The 25,540-nt window shown below is 41.6% G+C and overlaps 1 protein-coding gene across 1 annotated transcript in view; it reads left to right on the top strand.

Moving 5' to 3' along the window:
* The window catches only part of CACNA1C (calcium voltage-gated channel subunit alpha1 C), a 714,429-nt gene that overhangs the window by 489,804 nt on the left and 199,085 nt on the right, over nucleotides 1-25,540 (top strand). Inside the window, exon 8 of the mRNA XM_074938754.1 lies at nucleotides 20,477-20,580. Within this exon, the coding sequence (XP_074794855.1) occupies nucleotides 20,477-20,580 (104 nt within the window). The remainder of the gene's footprint in view (nucleotides 1-20,476; nucleotides 20,581-25,540) is intronic.

Here is a 25,540-nt window from a genome sequence, read left to right as displayed (position 1 = left end):
CACTCCTTCCCCAGCAGAACCCAGCAAATGCAGATATTCATAGATTCCAAGTCCAGAAGTGACCATCTAGTCTGACCTCCTGTATAACACAGACCCTAGAACTTCCCCAAAATAATTCCTAGAGCATATCTTTTAACAAAACGTCTGATCTTGATTTAAAAATTATCAGTGATGGAGAATGACCACAACCCTTGGTAAATTGTTCCAATGGTTAATTACTCCCACCATTAATAATGTATGCCTTATTTCCGGTCTGAATTTGTCTAGCTTCAACCTCCAGCCATTGAATTGTGTTATGCCTTTGTCTGCTAGATTGAAGAGCCCATTATTAAATATTTGTTCACCATGAAGGTACTTACAAATTGTAATCAAGTCGCCCCTTCACCTTCTCTTTGTTAAATTAAAGAGATGGAGCTCTTTAAGTTGATCACTACAAGGCATGTTTTCTAATCCTTTAATCATTCATGTGGCTCTTCTCTGAACACTTTCCAATTTTTCAATATCCTTCTTGAACTGTTGCCACTAGAACTGGATACAGTATTCCAACAGTGGTTGCACCAGTGCCAAATACGGAGGCAAAATAACCTCTTTACTCCTACTCAAGATTCCCCTGGTATGCATCTGGGGATTGCATTAGACCTTTTGGCCACAGCATCACACTGGGAGCTCATGTTTGGCTGATTATCCTCCATTAGCCCCAAATCTTTTTAATGTCTCTTTATACAGCACCAGAAATACTGTAAGCATGGAATAAACAATAACAACAGAGTAGGTCATCATGAAAAGGATCATGAAGGAGAAGCCAGGAGCTTATAGAGTACTGTTGAGTAGGCTGAGAGGGTGTGTCTGGCTCTTCAGACTTAGGAAACCTCTCATGGAGCATTCTATGAGTTTCCAGTCCGATCTAGGGTTGGCAGATCCCCCTGTACATTGGGCAGAGACATCAAGGAGTGTGCCAGCCAGCAACAGTACCTCAGATTCAGGGGCGAACAAAGGTAGCGCTAAGGACTCCTCTTCCCAACCTCACCATGAGGGTGCAAAGCCTTCTCAAAACCTAAAGAGAAATCCACTTTCAGAAACATCTTTAAGAAGATGGCTGTTTCCCCAACACCTTCTAAGTCGGGTGATTCTTTGCACCTGGTCCCAGCAGGCTCTAGAGCCCATATGGGTCACAGTACCAACCCACAGACACCGAAGAGTAAGAGTGCTTCCACATCAGCACCATCAACAGGAGTGGGATCATCAGCACAGAGCAAAGAGAGACATAAGCCAAGGCCACGACAACCACAGGTACCAACAAAGGGTCCCAAAAGCCACATGCATTGCAAGTACTGACATGGGCATATAAGAAAACATAGGCTTCCAAGAGCACTTCTACACCAGCTCACAAGTGCACAAGAAGAAGACTCTTCACCCCAAATGATGACTGACAGATACGCCAGTCTGGAGGATATCTTCATCTTTCCAGACCCAGAATCATTCCTTCTATTGGACCTGATCCTTACCAGGGAGATTCTAACACCATCAGTCCACAAACAGTATGAGAGATGTTGATCCCCTATTATGTCTATTAATTGTGGCATCCCTACATTGACAGTACTGAGGGCACCACGGTCACCCACATTTCCTCTTTGGGGGAATCTGGCATGAAGGAAGGACCAGCCTCATCTCCACAAGAGATGAAAACCCAGATAGAGGTTCCAGAATCACCTGGACCCTGCCATACCCTCATAAGATGGGGCATCCCCTCACCCAGGACTGCTGGTCCCCTTGCCTTGGGAACCTCCTCAGCCTATGTTGGATCTCTCTCACTGACCTGATTAGGAACCATGGGACCCATACGTGCAATATCCAGAATCAGTACAGTCTCATTAAGAATCATACCATCTCTTTCTCCCACCCCCAGAGATCAGCCTGTGCTCCCTCAGGAGCCCATGGAAGAGGAGGAGGCAGAACCAGTTACAGCAGTACCATCAGTCAGAACAGGAGTATTATTAGAATCACCCGAGGAGGGGGCTGTCCCAGCCTTGCTGTCTCATCCAGATGGCCATAAACAGTTTCAAGCTTTGGTGAGGAGAGTTGTGGATGAGCTCCAGATTCCTCTGGAGGAAATTCAGGACCTCACAGATTTCTGGACATGTTACAGAGTTCAGAAGCTAGTCGAGCGGTGCTCCCCGTTAATGAGGCCATCCTAGAGCCTGCCAAGATCATGTGGCATACTCCAGCAACACAGGCATCTGCTTCAAGGAGGGAAGAAAGCAGGCACTGTGTCTCAGTCAGGGGAGCAGGGTTTTTATTTATTCATCCTCCCCGCAAACACTTCAATGGTTCAGGTGTCCACTGAAAGGAGTAGACAACAGCACCCAAAGTCCACTCCCTCAGATAAACAGGCCAAACATATGAACTTCCTTGTGTAAAAACAAAAAAAGGTATTGACATCCACTAGCCTGCAATTCTGATGAGCCAGTTTCCAGGCTTTGCTATCGAAGTATGATTTTTGTCAACTATTCAAAAATTTCAGAATTCAGAGACAAGCTCCCTCCAGAGGACAGAGCACAATTTCAGGCCCTTATTGAGAATGGTCAGATTGGTGCTAGAACATCTCTACAAGTTGCAATTGATGCAGCTGAAAAAGCCTCTAGGTCAATGGCAACAGCTATTGTTATGTGTTGTTAATCCTAGCTGTACTCCTTGGGATTCCCCAGAGAAGTTCAATCAACTGTAAAGGATTTGCCCTTCAGTGGGAATAACTTATTTAGTGAAAAGACTGATTTGTCTTTACGGTCATTGAAGGACTCCAGAGCAACCCTCCACTCCCTGGGTATGTATGCACCAGCATCAAAGAGGAAGTATCCTGGACAGCCTTCTAAACTGAAGACCATTGCCACAACCATTCGCTATAGGTCCAAATTATTATCAGTACAAGGTGTTCCCCTTTGGATAAGCAACAAAACCCAGAGTGTTTACGAAGGTGCTTTCTGTAGTGGCAGCACACTGCTGACACCATGGCTTGCTAGTCTTTCCTTACCAAGATGGCTATTGACTGAGAGATCTCTTTGGGAAGTAGTGACATCAATCACATCTCCTTTCAATCTCCTACTGTCACTGGGAATCTGCATGAGCACACAAAAGTCCCTTTTAGTTTCATCAGGGACCATGGAATTTATCGGAGCAACTCCGGACTTGGCCAGAAACAGAGCTTACCTACTTCTGCACAGGTTTAATCAATGAACTGTGACAGAGCCCTCAGCCATCAGTTGGTGCATATCTTATCCTCCTAGGTCACATGGTGTCCTGTACATACCTGATACTCTTCACAAGACTTCAGCTTCACTGTCTGCAAGCCTGGCTTTGGATGGCATACATCTGAAGTAGACATGCTATGAACAAGCTAGTCACACTCTCCTCTCACAGTGAGAGACTCTTTTGTTTGGTGGTAGAGCAGAGAGCAGGAGTTCCCTTCATTCTTCCCCCACTCCAGAAGATATTGATTACAGATGACTCCCTCCTAGGATAGGGCACCCATCTGGACAAACACACAGCACAAGGAAGATGGAGTTTCCGAGAGTCCAGGATGCACATAAATCTCCTGGAGTTGAGAGCTGCCCATGAGGCCTGCCAGCAATTCTGACCACTCAGACAATCCCAGCATATTCAGATTATTATGGGGCTGTCAGCCCCATCCTCACAATCTTACCCAGACCTCTTGACACAGGGCAGGGACAAGATCAGACATCCCAATCCAGAGGCTCTCCACCTCACAACCTGGTATTTGGGTGGATGTCAGGCAACATGACAACAGTGTTCTATATCAACAAGCAAGGGGAAGACAGATCCATCCCCTCCTGTGCCTGGTGGTCAATCTGTGGAACTGGTGTATTTGTCACCACATCATCCTACCAGCAGTACACCTCCCAGGAATACACAGTAGATTAGTGGGCAGCCCCAGCAGACACCTTTCAATCAACAACAAATGGGATCTACATGATTCTATAGTAAAGACTATATTCCGGCAATGAGGATTCCTATCTTGGGACCTATTTGTGTCACAAGAAAACAGGAAATGCAAGACACACTGCTCCAGAGGTGCACAGGGTCAGGACTACAAAGGGGATGCCCTCCCAATCTAATGGGATAGGTCCTTAGGGTACACCTTTTCCCCCCAATTCCTTTCTTACTGATTCAGAAGGACAGGGCAGTGATCATCCTCATTGCTCCCAGATGGCCGAGACAGTGTTAGTTTCCCAACCTTCTCCACCTGTCAGCCCCGTCCTCGCATCAGCCTCCAATCTTTCCCAAACCTCTTGACACAGGACAGGGGCGAGATCAGACATCCCACTCCACAGGCTCTCCACCTCACAGCCTGGTATTTGGGTGGACATTGAATCGAGAGCAGACATGTTCAGTAGCAGTTCAAGCTATCCTAAAAATAGCAGGAAGGAACCCACCAGAAAGTGCTACTTGTCAGCGGAAGAGATTTCCTGTTTGGGCACATCATCATCATGTTTTCCCAGAAGAATCGGCCTTTCCCACCATTTTAGATTATCTGCCCATCCTGAAGTGCTCAGGTCTTTCCCTTAGCTCCCTTTGAGCACCCTTGGAAGCAGCTAGCATCAATTAATGCCACAGAAGTACAGGTGAGGACTGAAGTGCATTGGCAGAAATGTTGTAGGCAAGACTGGAAAAGAAGCAAGTGCTGAAGATCTGGATTGGTGTGCTTTTACAAGTGATGTGCATTGTATCAGGGTGATGTTTGCCCCACCACACACACCCACCCACCCACCATTTCTGAAATGCAGTTAGCACCAGATTATACCTAGCCCTTGTGCAGGTGGACAAAGGAAGCAGATTGCATAGATTCTGTCCTCCAGCTATACCCGCTGCTCAAGAGTCAAGCAAAATAGTTAGTGATAAGGCAGACTACTGCTCCTGTTGGTGTTAGCCTCTCCAGAGGTAAAAGATGGGGACATGGTCATAGCCCTGTCAGCCCTCCAGAGCAGCTATCAGAACTGACCAGGAGTAGAGGAAGGCTTCAAGGGTGGCATAACAGCCACATTACCTCTGTATTTATTGGAGCTCCCAGAGCCATTCTGCTTGCTCCAGGCACATCTTCTGGAGCTCTCATTTCAGTAGAGTACCTGCTCACCTTCCCCTACATGGGGCTGTGACTATATGTCACAGTCAATCCCTTAGCAGAGAGCAGGTGATCCAGGACAGCATTAGAATCTTTTAAGAGAGTAGTTCAGATGAATTTATTGCATCCACATTATGCAACTGTCCAAGTACCCCATAGAACATGGGTCACTTTTATGTTGTAAAACATGAAAATCAAAATTTCATCTTTGGACAATCCAGCTAATCTTTTATAAGCTGTATGGTTGGGAAGATTGTTTTTACATGAGATACTAGGATACTGCTTTTCAAAAATGCATCTGTGTTATTGTGTGTGCAAAAACGTGTGCAGAATTGCTTGCCTAATTTCTGTGAGTAACTTGCATCCGATGAAGTGAGCTGTAGCTCATGAAAGCTTATGCTCAAATAAATTTGTTAGTCTCTAAGGTGTCACAAATCCTCCTTTGCTTTTTGCAGATACAGACTAACACGGCTGCTACTCTGAAACCTACCACATGTAGGAATTTTTACTTGCAAATGGCCAGTTAGTTGCAATGGTGTCTGTGACAGTCCATTTGTGTCACTAAATTGGGTACTGTATTTGCAGATGCATTTTTGAAAATCAGGCCCAAAACACACTTATTTTCAAGAAAGGATCAATGACAGTCCAAGAAGTATTTTATATTCATTAGACAGTAAGTACACAGAGTTTTAAACTGCACTGGAATCATTTCAAGCTTTCTGTATTCACTGTTGATGTTTTAAAAGTATACCTTACCAAAAGATATCAGGCTCAACAGATTTAATAGGTAGCATAATGGCCCCATTGTATGTTATGGATTATTTGAGTTGGAAGCGACCTCCTCTGGGTCACTTAATTCACCCCTTGCATTGTCATCGAATTACTAAATTCAGCTGATCGTTGCACTTCTATTAATTTGTTTCATTGGCTTGTCTCATTTATAGAACTTGCGTTGTCCCAAAGGTTCCCAACATACTTTGCAGATTGCGGGCCTGATTCTGATCTCTCACTGATTTAAATCCAAAGTAACTCCACTGACTTTAATGAAGTTACTTCAGATTTACACCAGTGCAAGTGAAATCTGAATCAACCCTCTCTACAGGGACCCACCCCTGAAATGCAGCCACTTCTGAGGCAGAATTCCGTGAACCATCTGTGCTTGCCACATGGCATAACAGGGTTTTTAGGAGAGAACATGACGAATTACTTATCCAGTTGAAACTACAGGCAAGACTTGAGCTGAACTGAAATTTGGCCTGGGCAAGGGGGCTAACACCCCGGCTGTCACAAAAAGTTCTTTGCAGACCTGCAGTAGAGGATTAATTCACCCACTGGCTAATCCCCACCATGTGGTTTTAGAACACACAAACTCTCAAAGAGGACACCTGGGGTGTATCTAAATAATCTTTTTACTGACTATTTCAAAAACAATATAGAAAACAAAGTTGGTCATTGATAATCTTTTTAAACTACCTGTGGACAATAATAAAGTAACATCTACCGTCATATCACAAATACTTCTTCCTTAAATTTCTGTGGAGGACTTGTCCTGATAATTGTAAGCGAAGCAGCCAATTACTCCGTGCTACACTATACTGACATAAATTAAAAGATTAAAATAAAATAAAATATTCTTTTCTGTAATTTATTAACCCTGGATGAGCTGGAGAGGTGATCACATGTGATCTGTATGAGTGATGGAAGTCTCATTGTAATCCAGAACTTGGCTGCGTTAGGTGTATAGAATATTAGCTGTGTAACTAATATTTTCAGTAGGAGTGCACTATGCTGTGGTCTCACAGGAAGGCAGCATCCTCACCTCTTTTCTGAGTATAGTGATGTAAAGGTCCTACAACATAGTGCAATAAAGTGCAGGAGATGGGTGATGTATTTGTGACAGCTTTGATTGTTTCTCCTCTCTCCATGCTCTGAAATACAGAAATTGCCCACTAATACATTGATCAATTAAAATTAAAATGCTTTGGTTCTCTAAGCCTAACTAAGTACTCTGTGCTTCTCAAATAGTCTGTGCCCCATGGTAATCCAGGTCTGAGTGTAGTATTATTGGTATCATTTAATCTTCTAACTTTATTGGGGGGGGGGGGTCGGGAACAACAGTACACTCATCTGTTCTTTCAGATCACTAGAGTTCCTAAATGTTTAGACTTATATTTTTAAAAGGGGATATGGGGATTTATCTGCCAACATCTATTAACATCAGTGAATGTTGTACTGTTACATTCCTGAACCTCTTTCAAAATTATGGGTTTAATTAAAACAGGAACTAAACACACCTGAGCCTTGTAAAGGGCCAGTATTCTTCCCCATCACAGCCTGCTGCAAAGCATACTAACATGCCATCAAAATATATGATCTGCAGGCATTTTCAGCATGAGTATATTGCAGTGAAAACCAGTTCAGCTGACTCAGTATGTACACAGATATTTTGACCTTCTGGCCTTTGAATACACATTTTAATTCTCTTCCTGCGCATACACATAACACATACAAAGACCTTATAATTCTCACAATAATGTGGGCTTTTACTGAGCAGTTGACCTAGGAACAGAATGTTCAGCTGAAGCAAACACACATGGAAAATGAAAACAGAAACTGACCAAAGAGTAAAGCAATGTCATAGAGTCCAATGTTTAGACACTGAGGACTAAAAAGCACAGCTGAAGGCCTCCGTGACAGGGTAGAATATCAGTAATTTAGGGCTAGATAGTCAAAAGATGTTGTTTGTTAATATGTGTTTTGGACTTTGTACAGCATCACTCGATTGGAAAACCAGACATATCCTCAGGGGATGTAACCAATGATGAAAATGTGGCTAAGTGCTAGTGTAAATAGATATACTTGACTAATTCTAAGTTAGAAAATCCTGATGGCTGCTCTAATTTACACCAGCGGGCTATGGTCCCCCAGTGGTCACACACCATATGGAGATAGCCAGAGCATACCACTCCCTATTCTCGCTTCTCACTGCCCCTACTCTTCTTCCCCATTCTCCCTCTCCATGCCCTTCCTTCCCAGAAGATATTTTAAGAAAGGATCTAGGTATCTGTCTTATGTTTTTTATGTAAGATTATTTGTAAAATGTTTGAATCCATATACTCAGATAAAGTGGTAGTAGGGGCCATATAAGTAAGTACTAGATAGACCTAAGGAGGCAAGAGAGCATTACTTAAGATTTCTTGTCCTAACCTTGGTACTTTGAAATAAAGTGAATTTAAGGAGCAAAGCAAATAACCACTTTTAGCAGCAGCAGCAGCTAGTCGAGTGCTCTCTCCCTTTGAGTGTCATTGGCTCAGAGTGAGGTCTTGGGCTAAGCTCTCTAGTCCTCCTTTTCCACATCAGCAATTCTACTAGTGTTGCTGAGTACAAAATTATTTTTTAAAAGTAGTAAGGTTGAAATATTGTCTTGATTCTTTTAAGACAATCGGGAACGAAGTTTTATTTTTAGAAAGATGTCCTATTGAGAAAAGAAGCAAAAGAGTCAATTTATTACTGTATTTTAAGGTATTCAGCAGCAATTTCATCCAGTCATTTTAGGATCTGTAAAAATAAGTCTTATTTCTTCTGTTGCTTTTTTCCCTGCCTTTGCCTTGATTCAGCTGTGAAACCTGCAGTTCCCCTGCCTTATTACCTAGCTTATAGACTCTGGAATGCCAAAAGTGTATTTCAGTTTGATAAATTCTTCTCTTGGTGCACTGAAATGTCACTTGTCTGGTCTGAAATGTCTAATACTCTGTTCCGTAACAGTGATTTTTGGTTCATCCGTCTCATTCTTTTTTCACTCCTTCCAAGGAACTGGCAGAAAATAACCTCCCCATAGTGTATGACCCTCAATCCTGAACAAAGCCTCAATCAAGAAAAGCACTTAAGTACACATGTAACCTTAAGCATGTGAATAGTCCCTTTGGGTTCAATTCTACTGGTAACAACTCATTGACCATTGACTTCAATGGGATTAATCATGTACTTACAGTTATGCACATATGTAAGTGCTTTGTTGGATAAGGAATCAAGTGAGAAAACCACCTAATGGGATTTTATATAGTGAATCTCTGTGGGAGCTGAAGGATGAAATCCTTATCCTGGTCCTTGGGGCAACCATGTCAGTAGGCCAAATCTAGCTCTTGACGGGTATGGTGGGAAGTAGTAGAGGTAGTCCTTTGTTCCCTCCTATATGACTTTTGGGCCATGTGTGTTATGCCCAGATCAACCGGTCACATCTCTTCGCAGGTCTGGTGGAGATCCACCATGGAAGTTTCATCCACACACAACCTCCCCCTGCCCCCTTTTGTGTACATTCTTCACCACTTTGGACACAAGCACACCAGAAATGCACCATTTAGTTGTTCCAAAGACATAAGCAGGCTAAGGAGTTGGGGGTTTCTACTGATATACAACCAGCCTCGGGCTTTGTCCTTAGATTGAAAAAAAGACTTATGGAGCCAGGGAAAGAAATGTCATGGATTTAAGTTCTATGTCCCATTCACTTTTTCCAATAATGAGCTGCCTGGGGATTGTTTCTCACCATCTATACTTTTGTGAAGAAGAAACAAGCACACGTTAAGAGCAGTGTGGTTTGGGATATATTGTAAGGTGCATAGTTACTACATTTATCAGGACATCTACAAAAAAAGGTTACATTCTAAATAGTACTGTTTAAGGGTCAGTGAGAGAGATGCTATTCAAAATCTGTCACCAGAGTTTAACCAGTAAAGTTATAAATTTAGACATTGGATTATTCATATAATAAATTACATAATCACAATTTGAGTCAACAAAGAACTGTACAGGAATCTAACCACCAAGGAGCTGGTTTACTGTCAGATGTAATTAGACTTTTAAGAACAAAAAATCTTAGAGAGGAAGGGAAAAGTCAGACTTTCCTTTCATAGCAAGCCTTTTGCTTACGTTGATTGTTAGCAAAATCCACAAACTCTTTAAAGTCAAGAAGTCCCTAAAACAGCATAGTCAACACTAGCGCTGAGTGACTGATTTGCTGGAAATCATTTCCTCAAAAATTTAGCTTCTTTTCTGTTTGCAGAATGTTCACATAAAGATCATGACCTCCCCAATTTAGTTTTTATTTGAATCGTCTCAGGGCCAGATTATGATACAATACCTTACTCCTCAGCTAGCCCCCTGATGTGATGGGACTACTTGTGAAATATTATCTAGTGTGAGGAAGGATGTCAAAATCTGGCCCCCCAATGAATATTTTTCAAAGTGCTGGTGGGTTTTACTTTGTGGATCTATCACAAATAATGCACTGCAAGTATCCAGTACTCAAACATTTGACATTCAAAGTGTGTTGGTTGTATTTGATTGGTCACAGCAGTCACAAGATATTGTTTTAATTCCCTGATTGGGTGAGCCCAACTGTTGTAGTCAGGAAGAGGGTTTGACAAAGCCATTGGAGCTTTAAATATCTCAGGGAAAAGCTGTGTTATAAGGAGAGAGAACAGATAAGTAGGAATTCTTGAAAATGATAAACCTTTTCTTTTCTTGGTCACACGGGCCTTGCCTGAGGCATCTTCCCTAGGAAATATAGGCTACTGTAAGATTTACTGGCTTGGTGCAGTTGAGATTTAGTGTTTCTCATCACATTGTCAGCATCACTTTTCACAGCTAAGGCAAAGTTAGATTCTTTTCTAGTTCAATGAATTGCTTCTGTGCCAGGACTCTTGTAAGGGGCTTCGGGAACCCTGTCCCCTTGTAGTTCAGAGCAGTGTCTCATCTCACATATAGCATTTCCAATGCTGAGTCTCGAGCATGCAATCTTAAGATTATGTTTCCATGAGTATACTTGTGAATAAAATGCAGTCACTCAAATATTCATAGAAAGAGAAGAGAAGTGGGAGTATGGGCATGGCCAAAGAAAATTCATTTTTTAAATCCAAACATTTGGGCCTTCTTATTTTCAGTAGTCTACCATCTGGAGTCAGCAAGTGGCCTTGATAATCTATAATTGATAAAATTATTACCTCAAATTAATAAATCTGTGGCCCTTTAATGCGTAAGACCCCAAAATTACCAAACAATGGCTGCAAAATGGCCAGTCATTCACTATGGGAACAAAAGTTTGGCTATATCAGATAAGACCATTAGTTCATTTAATCTGCTCTCCTATCTCTGATTGCAGTTGAGGAAAGCACTGTGACACATGCTTAAAGTTAAGAATGTGTTTAAGCACCTTTCCTAGAGATAGGGATGTTTTCCTGAATCAGGGCTTCTGGCAGGGAGCTCATGTCACAGGAAGTTAAATTTTCCCCTGCCCCCTACTGTAGTACACTTGACCAGTTATGCAATGCCGTCCCTAGGGATGGGGATTCTTTCTAAACCCCCAACAGATAGGTCACTTCAGGAAAAATGATATTTTATTTTCCCTTATCATTGCAAGCATAGCATACTTGCAGCTACAGATGATGTTGTTGGTCATAGCCCTAGAATTTGGCTTGACCACTTCCTGAGGCAATGAATTCCACAGTTGCCTATGTGCTGCATAAAGTAGCATTTTTACTTTTGAGTTCTACATTTACTGCCTTTTATTTCACTGAATGGACCATTATTCTTGATTAATGGTAGTCTGCAAAAGGCTGTACATCTTATTATGAAGTACTTGAAGCACTTGACTTATATTTTAAAAAACACAATCACAACATTCTACAGCTATTAAAAATCAATTAGCATTTTTTGCAGCAGATAGGAAGTTAGCCCTGTTGTCCTACTTAAGTTACATTCTGCCAACCTAGAGCTCTCCTCTATTTTTCACTGGATACAGTGTTCTTTTGCTTTTTTGAATTGTTTCAGTTTAAGAGCTGCTGCTTTATTTCCTTCCTTTCCAGAGGCAGTTGCACTTCATTGATGGATGAAGTGATTCCCGTATATTTAGTTTGTCCTGGCTTTGTAGAGTTTGTCAGTTGTTTTGAGACAAGCATTGGCCCAAAATGTAATTGTATGTTTGTGTATCCTAGAGGCACCATAGTCTAGTGGATTGTTTCCACCTCAGCCACTGACTGGATGAAAGACATTCTGTATATGTCTGTTGCTGTTACTTGTTACATAGCTGAGGAAATTTGATGTGCCATCTGCCTTACTGGTGGAGAATTACCCGTTCCAGTATGGTGGTGAATAATAGCCATTCTGCCATAAGCCCACTGCACCTGACAAGAGACGTCAGTATATGAATTTCATGCTTGTAAAATGTGCCAGATTAGCAACCCTTGAAACAGAACTCCTCTAAGCAGGTAAAGGATGCCAGTAGTGCAAAATGCCACGCTCCACCCCACCAATATGCCTCAACCCTGTTCTGGAAGAACCACCAAACCTCCTCTAACAGCCAGATGGTAGATTCATCTCCATGTCTTTTCAGCTCTTGGCTTCGGCTGAAAATGCCAGTTGTGGTTGTAGTTTAAACTCTAGAATTAAAAGTCCCAGCTGTTGCTGCTGCTCACAGACATTATTTGCGTCACTGGGCTCAAAGTCTTGAACTGAAGTTGAAAGCTGAGATGCTGCACCCATGACAGCAAACGAAGGCTGCACTGTAAGAAAGGAACTGTTATTGCACTACTCTGTGTAAAACAGTTCTACGCTGGCAGAATAGCTGTCTGACCTCTGCAACAGAAGTCATGACAGTGTGAATAGGCTCCTCAACTACCAACAACCCAGAATTGTCAATAAAATGATTTCAAAATTCATATAATCTCTTCAGTACTGTTGTCAAGGTTCCTTCCCCACTCTGAACTCTAGGGTACAGCTGTGGGGACCTGCATGAAAAACCCCCTAAGCTTATTTTTACCAGCTTAGGTTAAAACTTCCCCAAGGTACAAACTATTTTTCCTTTTGTCCCTGGACTTTATTGCTGCCACCACCAAGCGTTTAACAAATATAACCAGGAAAGAGCCCACTTGGAAACGTCTTTCCCGCCAAAATCCCTCCAAGCCCTACACCCCCTTTCCTGGGGAAGGCTTGATAAAAATCCTCACCAGTTTGCATAGGTGAACACAGACTCAAACCCTTGGATCTTAAGAACAATGAAAAAGCAATCAGGTTCTTAAAAGAAGAATTTTAATTGAACAAAAAGTAAAAGAATCACCTCTGTGAAATCAGCATGGTAAATACCTTATAGGGTAATCAGATTCAAAACATAGAGAATCCCTCTAGGCAAAACCTTAAGTTACAAAAAGACACAAAAACAGGAATATACATTCCATCCAGCACAACTTATTCTGTCAGCCATTTAAACAAAACAGAATCGAACGCATATCTAACTAGATTGCTTATTAACTCTTTACAGGAGTTCTGACCTGCATTCCTGCTCTGGTCCCGGCAAAAACAACACACACAGAGAACCCTTTGTTTCCCCCCACTCCAGCTTTGAAAGTATCTTGACTCCTCATTGGTCATTTTGGTCAGGTGCCAGCAAGGTTGTCTTAGCTTCTTAACCCTTTACAGGTGAAAGGGTTTTTCCTCTGGCCAGGAGGGATTTAAAGGTGTTTACCCTTCCCTTTATTTTTATGACAGCTGCATTGAACGATATTGCCAACATAAACAGTGTTGTTTATTTCACTCCTGGGGGGGGAAGAATGACCTGATGTTTGTTTAGAACAAGGGACTTGTGTTGCACACCGTAGAACGTGAGACTTACCTCACCTCAGAAAGATAATTATGCAAGAAACATCAATCTGGAATACAGGGTTGTGTGGAATTCTGTAATACTTGCATAATATGTTGACTGATATGCAAAGTAGTCAAAATTATTCCCAAAGTGTACAGCTGTTCTCCAGATTTTGCAAAAAGATAACCCATGTATAACTTCCCACAGAGTCTCACTAATAGCAATACAGGTGAGTCGCATCATACACGCATTTAACTTATGCGAATTCAACTCTACGTGATTGGCGAAAAAAAAGAAAAATAACAAGATACCTGTAAATAGTGCTGGCGATTCCGCCCACCATTCCACTTAATGAGCGTATTCCCCGGAGCGAGCATGAGATGGGAGACATGAATCTGCTGTTCCCTCAGTCGGTCTCAGTTCCCACATGCCTCTCACAGTGTGAGCATCTCGCCGTGCTGAGTGTGATTCTAGTGTTTAAAGATACTGTATGTATTTTTCATACAACATGGCCCCTAAACGCAAGCCAACTACTTCATCTGGTGCTCAACCGAAGAAACAGCGATCTGTTCCAAAGCTGGAGGAAAAACTGGCTGTGTTGGACTTATTGAGACACGGTATGTCGGTCTCCACTGTGGCGCGTAAATATGATTGCAATGAATCTAGTATCCGTGCCATTAAGATTCGAGAGAGAGAAATTCGTCAAGCCGTGGCATCAAGTGCTCCAATAACTACTAAGGTGACAAGCCAGGTGCGTGATAAGACTTTAGTGAAGACTGAAAAGGCATTAAACCTATGGCTGGAAGACATGAACTGTAAATGTGTGCCTATCGATGGCAACACGTTGCAAGAAAAGGCTCTTAGCCTCTATGCGCTGTTCAAACCTCCCACCGAAGAGGGACAGCCTTCTGAGGAGAAGGAATTCAAAGCCAGCCAAAGTTGGCTTAACAGTTTTAGGAACCGCTTCAACCTCAAAAACGTGCAGACTACTGATGAAGCTGCATCTGCCAATGAAGAGGCAGCAAAAGCCTACCCCGAACAATTAAAGAAAAGCATAGAAGAAAAGGGCTATCTTCCAGAACAAGTTTTTAATGCTGATGAGACGGGGCTCTTCTGGAAAAAAATGCCCAACCGCATTAACACTTCAAAATCAGAAAGACAAGCCCCTGGCTTCAAAGCAGCTAAAGACCGTGTGACTGTGTTGTTTTGTGGCAATGCAGCTGGGCATTTAATAAAGCCGGGCTTGCTCTACAGGGCTGCAAATCTCCATGCCCTAAAAGGCAAGAACAAAATCTCCTGCCTGTGTTCTGGCAATCAAATAAAAAGGCTTGGGTGACGAAAGCATTATTTCTGGATTGGTTCCACAAGTGTTTCATTCTGGAGGTCAAGTGGTACCTCTAAGAGGAAGGACTTGACTTTAAAGTGTTGCTGATTGTAGACAATGCTCCTGGACGCCCTGCAGCACTCCAGTTTGCGCATAACGACGTTGAAGTAGTCTTTCTCCCCCCCAATACCACCTCCATCCTCCAACCTCTCAACCAAGGTGTGATTCGTTGTTTCAAGACCACGTACACAAGGCTTACGTTCTCACGGATACGTAGCACCATGGATGCTGATCCCAATCTTAATGTGATGGAGTGTTGGAAGTCCTTCAACATTGCCAGTTGCATCACTTATATTAAACAGGAAGTGGATGCAATCAAGCCTGAAACAGTCAATGCATGTTGGCAAAATCTATGGAAAGAATGTGTGAATGATTTTAAGGGTTTCCCGACCATTGACAAAGAAGTGAAACTCATTGTTCAGGTGGCCAGGCAAGTGGGTGATGAAGTCGACATCCTTGAGGAAGAAACTGAAGAATTAATTGAGAGCCACAGAGAAACATTGACTAACGAAGAGTTAGAGGAACTGATAAAATCGTCTATAGAAGACGAAGATGATGACGATGAACAGGAAGAGCCAGCAAGTTGGAATCTCCATAAATTTGCTGAAGTGTTCCAAGCAGCGAAACACTTGAATGATTTAATTTCTGAATATGATCCCTCTATGGAACGAAGCCTCAAAATCACACGTAGTATTACGAACAATTTGAGACCATAACAAGAAATGTTTGAGCAGCTCAAGAGACAACAGTGACAGTTGCTGATCACCATGTTTTTCAAGGAAAACAACCAGCAGCAGATGAGCCTACGCAATCAACTTCTCGAACTGAACCAGAGCCAACCACTTTGTCTACGACTCGCTCTCCATCACCCAAACTCTCTGTCTCCTGGATCAACATCAAGCCCTGACGACCCTCCTCTAATTACCCCCGTAATTAAAAATACAGTACTGTAAAATTATATTTTGCATATGTACTCTTTATTATATACTGTACATTACTGTATACATTATACATTTATACATATTACTGTACAGGGTTGTATACACAAAACCATATACAGTATACTATACTTATGGGTGATTTAAGGGATTTTGAAGAGTAATTTTGACTATACATGATTTTCGCTGTATGCGCTGACTTTAGAACCTAACCCCCGTGTAAGATGCGACTCCACTGTAGTGCTTTGCACTGCCATAGCCCTTTACAAACATTGATTTAATCTCTTAGTACCTCTTTGAGTTAGGTTAGTAGCCTGTTTTGCTGATTGGGAAACGATGGTGAGATGAAGTGACTTTCCCAAGGTCACCCAGTGAGCATGCAGCAGAGCTGGGAATAGATTCTGTGTTTCCTTACCCCAATTCTGTGCCTTACCCATAAGACCATCTTTTTAAACAAATGATACATCAAAGCTAATGTACAATAATGTACTAACCTTATTATGATTCCTGAGAGTAGTAAAATATATGCATCTGAGGATGTGACAGTTGAGAAAGCGTAGGCATTTTGACATGGGAAACAGAATGATTTCTGCAAACTATCATATGTAGGGTCTCACCTGCTGTTAGTTATGAGGTCAGGTGGAAATACTATCACATGCAATCTTTCTCATGCAAGCTTGCAGTCACTATGCCCTCTATCAGACAGCATAATCACTCAGCCTACATAGTATAATAGTCCCATTGCAAAACTGTAAAGTTAATAGATGATCCGCTTTTCCTGTTAAGGCTCCTGGTTGATAATAAATGTTTACCTGGAGAAAGATAAGGGAAAATTTACCTTGCAACCAGAAGGCCCAGACAGCTGTAAAAAAGAAACTGGAAATGTAACCTTTAGCATTGCCTATGCCTATTCTTGCTGGACAGCAGCCACGTAAACCATCCTGAGTCTCAATCTCCAAACTTAATGGCATATAGACAGTAAATCTCTTTCAAGTCCTGCTGTGACCTTGTGCAGCTTCTCCACTTCAGCAGGATAATTAGCAAAAGCCAACTGTACCAGTCCAGTAAGTTCTGCAGTGACAGCCTCCAACCGCTGTCAAGGGGCATGTTTGTGATGAATGTCTGAATGTTCACCAAGCTTTGAAAAATAGCCAAGAAAGATTTTGGACCGGGCACAGATTCAACGTGCTTTTTGATACAAGTACAGTAACATTGTTCAGCTGAGAACAGTCTATCCCAGACTTTCAGGACAGCTCCACTTTACAGGAAGTATTCCCAGATACATGGTGACATGCAATCTTAGCTGAGGATATAAGGCCTTCCTGAGTGATAGTACATTGGTGCTGTTGTTTTGGGCAAGTGTATGTATTTTTCTTTCCACCGTCTGTCAAACAGTCCATAATTGCTACCCTATCCCTTCTTCCCTCCCCCAAACCCAGAAGACATTCTTCATGGGCAGGTAAAGTAGGTGAACCTGTCTTTTTAGCATTTTAAACGATTGCACCAAGTCTTAGCAAACTTCTGCAATACAGAAACTACTGTATTGTCACTGAACACCTCCTTTCTTCTTTTGCCTGTCCCTTACAACCCAATCCTACAGTGTTTGGAAAACTTTCCCCTCCACTTGAAGCCAATGAGACTTGAGGGTACTCATAATTTAGCAAGATGCTCTATGATAGAGCCCAGGAAGAAACATAGTAAATAATGATCAGCTCCTTACCAAATACCAGTGATTTCTGTACACCCAATGAATTATTATAAAATTAATGCTGCTTTCACTCAGCTTTTTCATTCTACATAAGACTGTTCATTGTAAAGGAGATGAAAAATTGAGGTCCTGATCACTTAGTATCAGAATCGCAGATGTTCTACAGTGCCAATGTGCAGCTCCCTGATTCTCAAGGTCATTCTGTGCTGACTCCCATGGTCAACAGTACCAAAGGGACATACACTGGTTAGGAATGTTAGGAGTACAACATGCTCTGGCCATGCCATTCCATTCCCTACACTAGGATGGGGTTGGAGCGGACATCTCCATGCCAAAATAGTACAAAGGCCAAGAATGCACCAGTGAATCTGGCCCATAGCAGTTAGCATACATTTAAATCAGCTTTGCAAAATTCTCCTCAACCAGTGTTCTAGGCTGAGTGAAAACATTTTGATGGGTAAGTAACGTACTGTTAGTTTTTTTCATTATCATCGACCATGATTAAGTGCTGTCAAGTCATTTTTGTGCCTATGCTGGTAAATTTTATGGCATTTTTCCAAGTGATTTATCGTAATTAAAAATCCCATGCCATTCTTCATATAAGTAGGGGTGTTAACTCGGATGTTCTGGCCTAATTCCAGGTTGGGCAATAACATTCAGCCCAAATTTCCCTCTGTGGTTTCAAATGGATATCTTATTCTTCCTGTCCTGAACTCCGGGGTAGTGCTGCTGTGCTCTTGAAATAGTTGCTGTGTTTCACTGCAAAAGTGACTGCATTTCAGTGTGGGGAGAAGGGAAGCCTATATCGTTTGTTTTATTGCATAATCCTTCCAACCCTTTGGGATGAAAGATACTAGGTAAATAGAAGACATTATTTCTATTATTTATAAACTAATGTAATAACAGGGAACAATTCTACACATGTATTCAAGGGAAAACTTAGAGAAGGTAGGAAGAGGAAGCCCTGCACTTGTGAAGGGAGGAGAAGAGTTCAAGAGCTCTTTTCCAGGCACAAAACCTATAAATCCTCTTGGGAAGAGGTAGTTTCACTGAGACAGATTTTGAGTTCATTTTTAATGAGTTCTTTCCTGTTATGCTGCAGTTTAGGGATCCCTGCATAGAGATATAGATTGCCCTATTGACTGTGGACTATTGCCAAAGAAAGTCATCAGATTACAGTTGGAAAGTTATGAATTTGGGACTTTAAAGACTGTACAATGAGAGGGATATGGATGAGGTACTTTTTTTCTATAAAGAACTGACTCAGCAAGTGTTACTTTCCTACCTCGGCCTATTGAAGATTTGAATTCTTTTCCTGAGTAGTTATGTGGCTTAGTTGTCTTTTCTAAGTTGGTAATGTGTGAATGCCCATGAGCTGAAGAATTTTATGATCTGAAGGAAACAAATGCTTAAGTTGTCATAGGAGGAGCAGTTTCTATACAATACAGCATAACATTTTCAAAAGCATGGTCAGTGGGACTTAGGCTCCCAAATGACGTAGGCACATTTGAATATGGAACCTAGACTCCCAGATAAAACACTTTGGTACTTTTGAAAATTTTGCCTACAGTCTATTTCTTTGATGGTGCCATCTCTGCCTTGGAGATAAGTGTTTATGAAATGGGAAGGCTAGATTAATGCATCAAACTATGAGATGTCTTCACTTGAACATCCCAAAATATGAATTTCTAACAAAACTTTTAAGATAAGGGTGAGCCCTTGAACATAGTATTTGTATGTACCTGAATTGATATGCAGGCTGCTCTTCATATAGTGCAGGTTCTGTGCTCAGATGACATTATACTTAAACAGACTGCTCTATTTGAAGTCACCTGCATTCATGTCAAAGCTGGAAATGCACTCATGCCATTCAGTTGCAGGGTCTCCGACTGACATATGCAGGAATCACTGGGTTGCATGGATGGCCTCTATAGACAGAAGGAAGTTTAGAAAGCGCTTTATAGCATCAGAAAATGGTGGGCATTGGCAGGGCTTTCTTCTCAGGCCTGGTCTACACTAAAAAATTAGATAGCCCAGAATGATGTAGCTAGGTCTGTAAAAATTTCACACTCTGAGCACTGCAGTTGTGTCAACCTAACCCCCAATGTAGATGCAGGTAGGTCAATGGAAGAATTCTTCCATCAACCTAGCTACCGCCTCTCGGAGAGATGGATTAGGTACATTGATGGAAAACCCTTTCCATTGATGTGTGAAGCATCTGAGCCTCAGTGCTACAGCTGTGCCACTGTAGTATAGACAAGGCCTAAAGGACACAAAGACTGCCATGACTATGGTAAACAGTGTGAGAATAAGCAGGAAGTTGCCATTAAAAAGTCAGCATTTGCCAACAGTTACCACTTACTACTATCTGAGGTACAACAGTTCTCACTCTACTTAGAATGAGAAATTACTTCTTATCTGAGATCACAATGTGTGGTATGTGTTGGCAAAAGCTGATTCTATAAAGGTGACCACAGAAGGTCATACCTATGTGGAAACAGGTAGAGAACAGAGGAATCAAAGGGGAAGAAAGAGAAGTGATGACATCATAAAGAAGAAACATTTGGTACATTTATGTGTGAATAACCAGAGGCTCTGTTTACAAACCTCTCCATCTGTTCCTTCGCCTAATCAGTTCTGCTTTCTCTCTCTGTCTTCTAACTTTCCTTCGTCTTTCCAGATGCAGGACGCTATGGGCTATGAGTTACCATGGGTGTATTTTGTCAGTCTGGTCATCTTTGGATCCTTTTTCGTTCTAAATCTGGTTCTTGGTGTGTTGAGCGGGTAAGCTGCCAGTTTTTGATGTCCTTTTTCCAATGCTGCAGGGCAAGACTCCATAATCAGGGTTCTTTCCAGTCACCAGGATCCCTTCCTTCATTCCTGACTCACCTCCATCCAAAATAAAAGTCTAAATCCAAGGAAGTTTTTACATTGGTTTTGAAATAAATAACTTCAAAGTTTATCAGCCAAAGTAACTGTGACAACAAAATGTTACTCTCTAATGAGGAAATTCAGCCTCAGTCCAACCAAAATACCCAGCTCCAACTAGACTGGAGAGAAGACAACTTGGTCTCAATCATATACTGCAGTAATGCAAAACTTTGAAAGCCCTGGTGCTGGTGACTTGGGATCCCTTTGGCTGGAGCCTTGCAGTGCTCAGAAACTGAGCCTGTCTCACTAATTATCATTCCACTCTTCCAGGTCAATGATGCCATAGGAAGGGACTGGCCCTGGATCTATTTTGTTACACTAATCATCATAGGGTCATTTTTTGTACTTAACTTGGTTCTCGGTGTACTTAGCGGGTAAGCAGAACCAGGAAAATGTTTTATTATTGTTTATATTTTTCATTTATATCTCTGTTCCTTCTCTTTGGTTATGGATATTATGGGGCAGTGGTGGGTCAGTCTCAGAAACGTTTAGTAGAAGCCCCTAGCTTTGTTGTGTAAATACCAAAACATGGCATCAGATGGCCCACATGAAATGGGGGAAATCTTTGAGTAAATCCCTTTATGAAAAAAGCCAACACGTTGCCTTTAAAATACTCTTCTCCCTAAAATAACCTTTAGCAGGTGCCATGAAACTACAAGTCCTGAATTTGCCTGAATAAGGACAAGCACATCACTTACCACACCAAGAAGGGATTGTTGGTAAAATCCTGGAAAAATCAGTGGAAGTGAAAGATAACTAGCAGCATATACGGCAAATCCCTAAACATTTGTAAAATGGGAGTCTTTCCAAACTATTCCTTCTCAACTGAGAGATGCTCTTGTTTAATATTCTTGAAACGTAGGCTGATTGGGGGGATTATTTTCCCCTTGAACGGACTAACATGTTTTTCTTTAATGGGCACATCTTTGCTGTACACATTACAAGGTTAGGCATGATGCAGGGAGTGGTCATTTCCTTGTGATGTTTTATAAGGGTAATCGTGAAAGTCAGATGGGGGAGGGTATCTGGTAGGGAGGGTTAAAACGTCCCCAAGAGATGCAGTTGTTTCTTAATTCTTCATTTTAACCTGTGCTACAAAGCATCATTGCTGAGGCCAAGTAAGCAGTCGCCTCACATAAAACCAGCTGTTAATGTACCCAGGAGTTAAACACTGTGCTGGCTTTGGTGAACAAGATAACTAGAAGATCCAAGTCAACAAACATTCTTGAGAAGACTTTCAAAAAATGAATGCCTAGGATTAGGTTCCCAATTCCATATTTAAGCACCGCTGATTGTTAAAATCAGGCTATTTTATTTAGGTATGTAAATACAGTCATAGAAGCCTAACTTTAGGCAGACATTTTTAAAAAAATGTTGGCCCCAGTACTTACTCTGCTGAGCCTGGTGAGAAGTTTGCTCAATGTCTGTACCTGTCAGCTGTACTGACCACTCTAAACTCTCACATCTAATTTTGATAGTGTTCTTGAGGTGAGGGGGCCCTGACAAATCAAGGGTGACACTCTCTTAGCAGGAGTGGGAGTTAGGTGCATCACAGAAATGTGGTCCATGGTCTCAGAGACAACCAGAACAGGAAGGCAGTAGTAGGCCCAGACAAGAAAAACCTTCTCTGCTGTCCTACAGAGAGATTATGGGTTTAGAGGAGGATTCATTACTTTCTGCATCACCCCCACTGAGGGAAACGTATGCAGGCATGACAACTGCTGCCAGGACAGGAGCTTCAAGTGAGTAAATGGAGAGGAAAAGAGGCTCCAAAAATTAAAGTGAGGCAATAGCCTGTGTGTGGAAACCTGGAGAGTGATACTGTGGGTTCAGTTTTCAAACACGAGTTCCTCAATATCAGAGTCAGATTGCCCCACTTAGTCACTCAAATCAGCAGGTAACCATGTAAAATAGCAGTGGAGGCTGGTGGCATAGGAAAGTGGGCAAGCAAAATTGATTGCACCTTTACATGACAAAAAGTCAATAGCAGTAATTAAAGAACATATATTATCTGATTAGTGGGGAAAGGGTAGGCAGTGCCCACCCTGACTGCACCTAAGATACTGCAGCCAGAAATCACTGAAGCTACACTACACATAAGCAATTGTTAGGGACAGCTGGGATCAACTGTGAGGTCCATCCGCAGTTACATCATTGAGCTGAATCTACTTGCCTGTGTTGACTGTACTGTGATAGCTACACCATTTCTGCTGTACTCTTCACAGTCAACCTGGAGGACCACACTGGGAGCCATTCACTGTTAACATCCCTGAGAAAGGCTCCTCGTTCTTAGCAAACTGAAATGAGGAGTTGAAGTTTCCAAAAAATCTTTAGAAAAAAATAACACAATGTTCAAACAGCTAACTTTCAAATGCAGTTCTGAATTGTACTGAGTCCTGAAATGTCTTCACCCCTTCGACTCAGATATTGCTCGTGCACTCCCTATTTCAATTGATCCATTCTGCATAAATGTTACCAAACAATATTCCTGGTGATCTGTACATTCCAGGTAACCCATTCTGTTTATCTCATTTTACACCCAGCATGTCTTTTAGGAAGAAAATTATTTCTTATACTTCATCATTCAAAGGGGAGATGTTACATTCTTGCTCATATAGGCCTAAATTTAAAAAAATTGCTTCCCAATAATGTGCTCACAGTTAAATTAGGGTGCAATTAATTGTGCCTACTAAGATGCCTTAATTGCACTTACTTTTTTGCAATTGCAAAATTGGAGGTTGAATTGTGCTCTGTCTAAAAATCAGAGTCATAATCAGTCATTCCTAGATATCTCATTCTATATAGTCATTGTTGACAAGCCAAGCAATATACTATACCTAGTTATATACTAAAGTAAATACTGTACATATACATGAACATCTCTATAGTCCTGCTAAAGGCTTGACTGAGGATTAAGGAATATGGATATATTTCTAAAGACAATACCATACCAGTTCAGGGGGATAATTTCACATAATAATTACACCAGCAAATTTGACTCAAGATTTCAGTTCCCCCAACTTTGGGGGTGTTTACATCTATGGGTTTGTTTCAGTCCACTAGAGATATGGGTTAGCTGTGAGATTCTTAGTCAGATTCAGATTCTACTTTCCTCCATACCCATAAGCCATGGTGGTATTCAGATTCATGTTTGTGGTTCAGTCAATATCTAATACTAACTCAAAAAATATGGCAAGCTGACAGGATATTCTGTACCTGTCGGAGTAAATAGGGTTCAAATCCATATGCTGGATTTAAAGTAATCACCAAGATCTTTAAACAGCTGTAAGTTCACTGTTTTGCTTGCTTTCCATCACTGCTCTGAGTACCAGAGATCTTAAAAAATGGGGTATAGAACAATAATTCTGCATCCCATTATCAGAGCAGGGAAGAAAAGCTTTCCCCTAAATCATACAGGACAAAAGACTCAGCCCATTCTCATACACGCTGAAAGGCACTTCCCCGACACACTCCATTTGTTGAGGTTGTCCAAGAGAAGATTTCTCCTTAGTTTTTTGTTGGAAAAAAGGGAAAGTGAAGTAAATTGAATGCTGGTAAAAACTGCCAGATTTGCAGCCCTCAATTGATGTTATCTATCCACTGAAAAGAGACAGGCTGGTCATTACTCCTGTAAGCCTCCCCCCATGCCACTCTCCCATCCTATTTCAATGTTGTTCTAAGGAAACCACCTGTAGGTTTGAGATGGTAGTTGAATGAACAGGCTCCTTTGGTCCTGGGCCTCCCTGCTGAAACTTCCAATAAAAACAATTAGTGTCAAATATGATGGTGGTGTAGGTGATGTGCCTCCTGGGAACTAAACTGAGATCACCAGCTCATTTCACATAGGATACTAAATAGTTTTCAGTCAGTTACAACAGTTGGTCATTAAGAACAGGATTAGCCTGGATTCTAACTGGCTTCCTAAATATGAATTGTTCTGAATTTCATCAGCAGTTCCCTGACACATGTAGCCCTCAAGCTTCAGGTTTTAATGTTACTACATCTTAGAAATTAAGCACATTTGATTAAGTCCTGTTCTTTAGAAGGTTTTCTGAAATGGGAGCCCTCATACATTCTGTAAGGGAAGAGTCTGTGCCAATATTGTTCATTTAGGTCAGTGGACTAAGAATTGGGATTACTGGATTCTATTCTGACACTTGTGGGCCAGCCCAAGGCCTATGTACTACTTAAGCCCTGTTAGGGACCACTGAAGTCCTGCTAACACACAATGTAACTGGGACTTAAGTGGTTCCTAATAGGTTTTAAGTGAGATTTAAGTAGTGCATAGGCTTTTTGCTGGCCCTTTGCACAGGATGTAATTTTGTGTGACATGAGCCAAGTCTTTATGCCAAAGATCAACATTTTTACACTTGTATGCCCAGATCTAGCCACTTAAATTCATCTTTAGACACCTAAAAGAGTGTTTTTCCATTGGTGTCAAATGCTCAGCACCTCTGATAATCAGGCCACTGATTTAGGTGCTTCTCTTTAGGCACTCAGGTTTGAAATGTTTGATCTTAACCTTGCTTTTCCTCAATTCACCCATTTATAAAATAGGGTTAATAATGCTTCCCTACCTCATGTTTTTTCTGAGCATTAAATTCATTAATGTTGGTAAAGCTCTTTGAGAGTCTCAGAGGAGAGATGCTATAGAAGTGAAAAGCATTATTATTATTGATTGATCTTTTCAACATCCATCTTTTTTACATTTCCAAACAACACAGTTGTGGTTCTCAGGGTAAGAACACTTGATTTTTTCACTTCTAACATATGGCAAAGCTCTATCCTAGGACTTACTGTGAAGCCATATTCA

Source organism: Natator depressus, chromosome 1 (assembly GCF_965152275.1).
Source record: "Natator depressus isolate rNatDep1 chromosome 1, rNatDep2.hap1, whole genome shotgun sequence".
NCBI lineage: Eukaryota > Metazoa > Chordata > Testudines > Cheloniidae > Natator > Natator depressus.
Note: the sequence above shows the minus strand (reverse complement) of the source record. Positions and strands in the feature narration are given on the sequence as shown.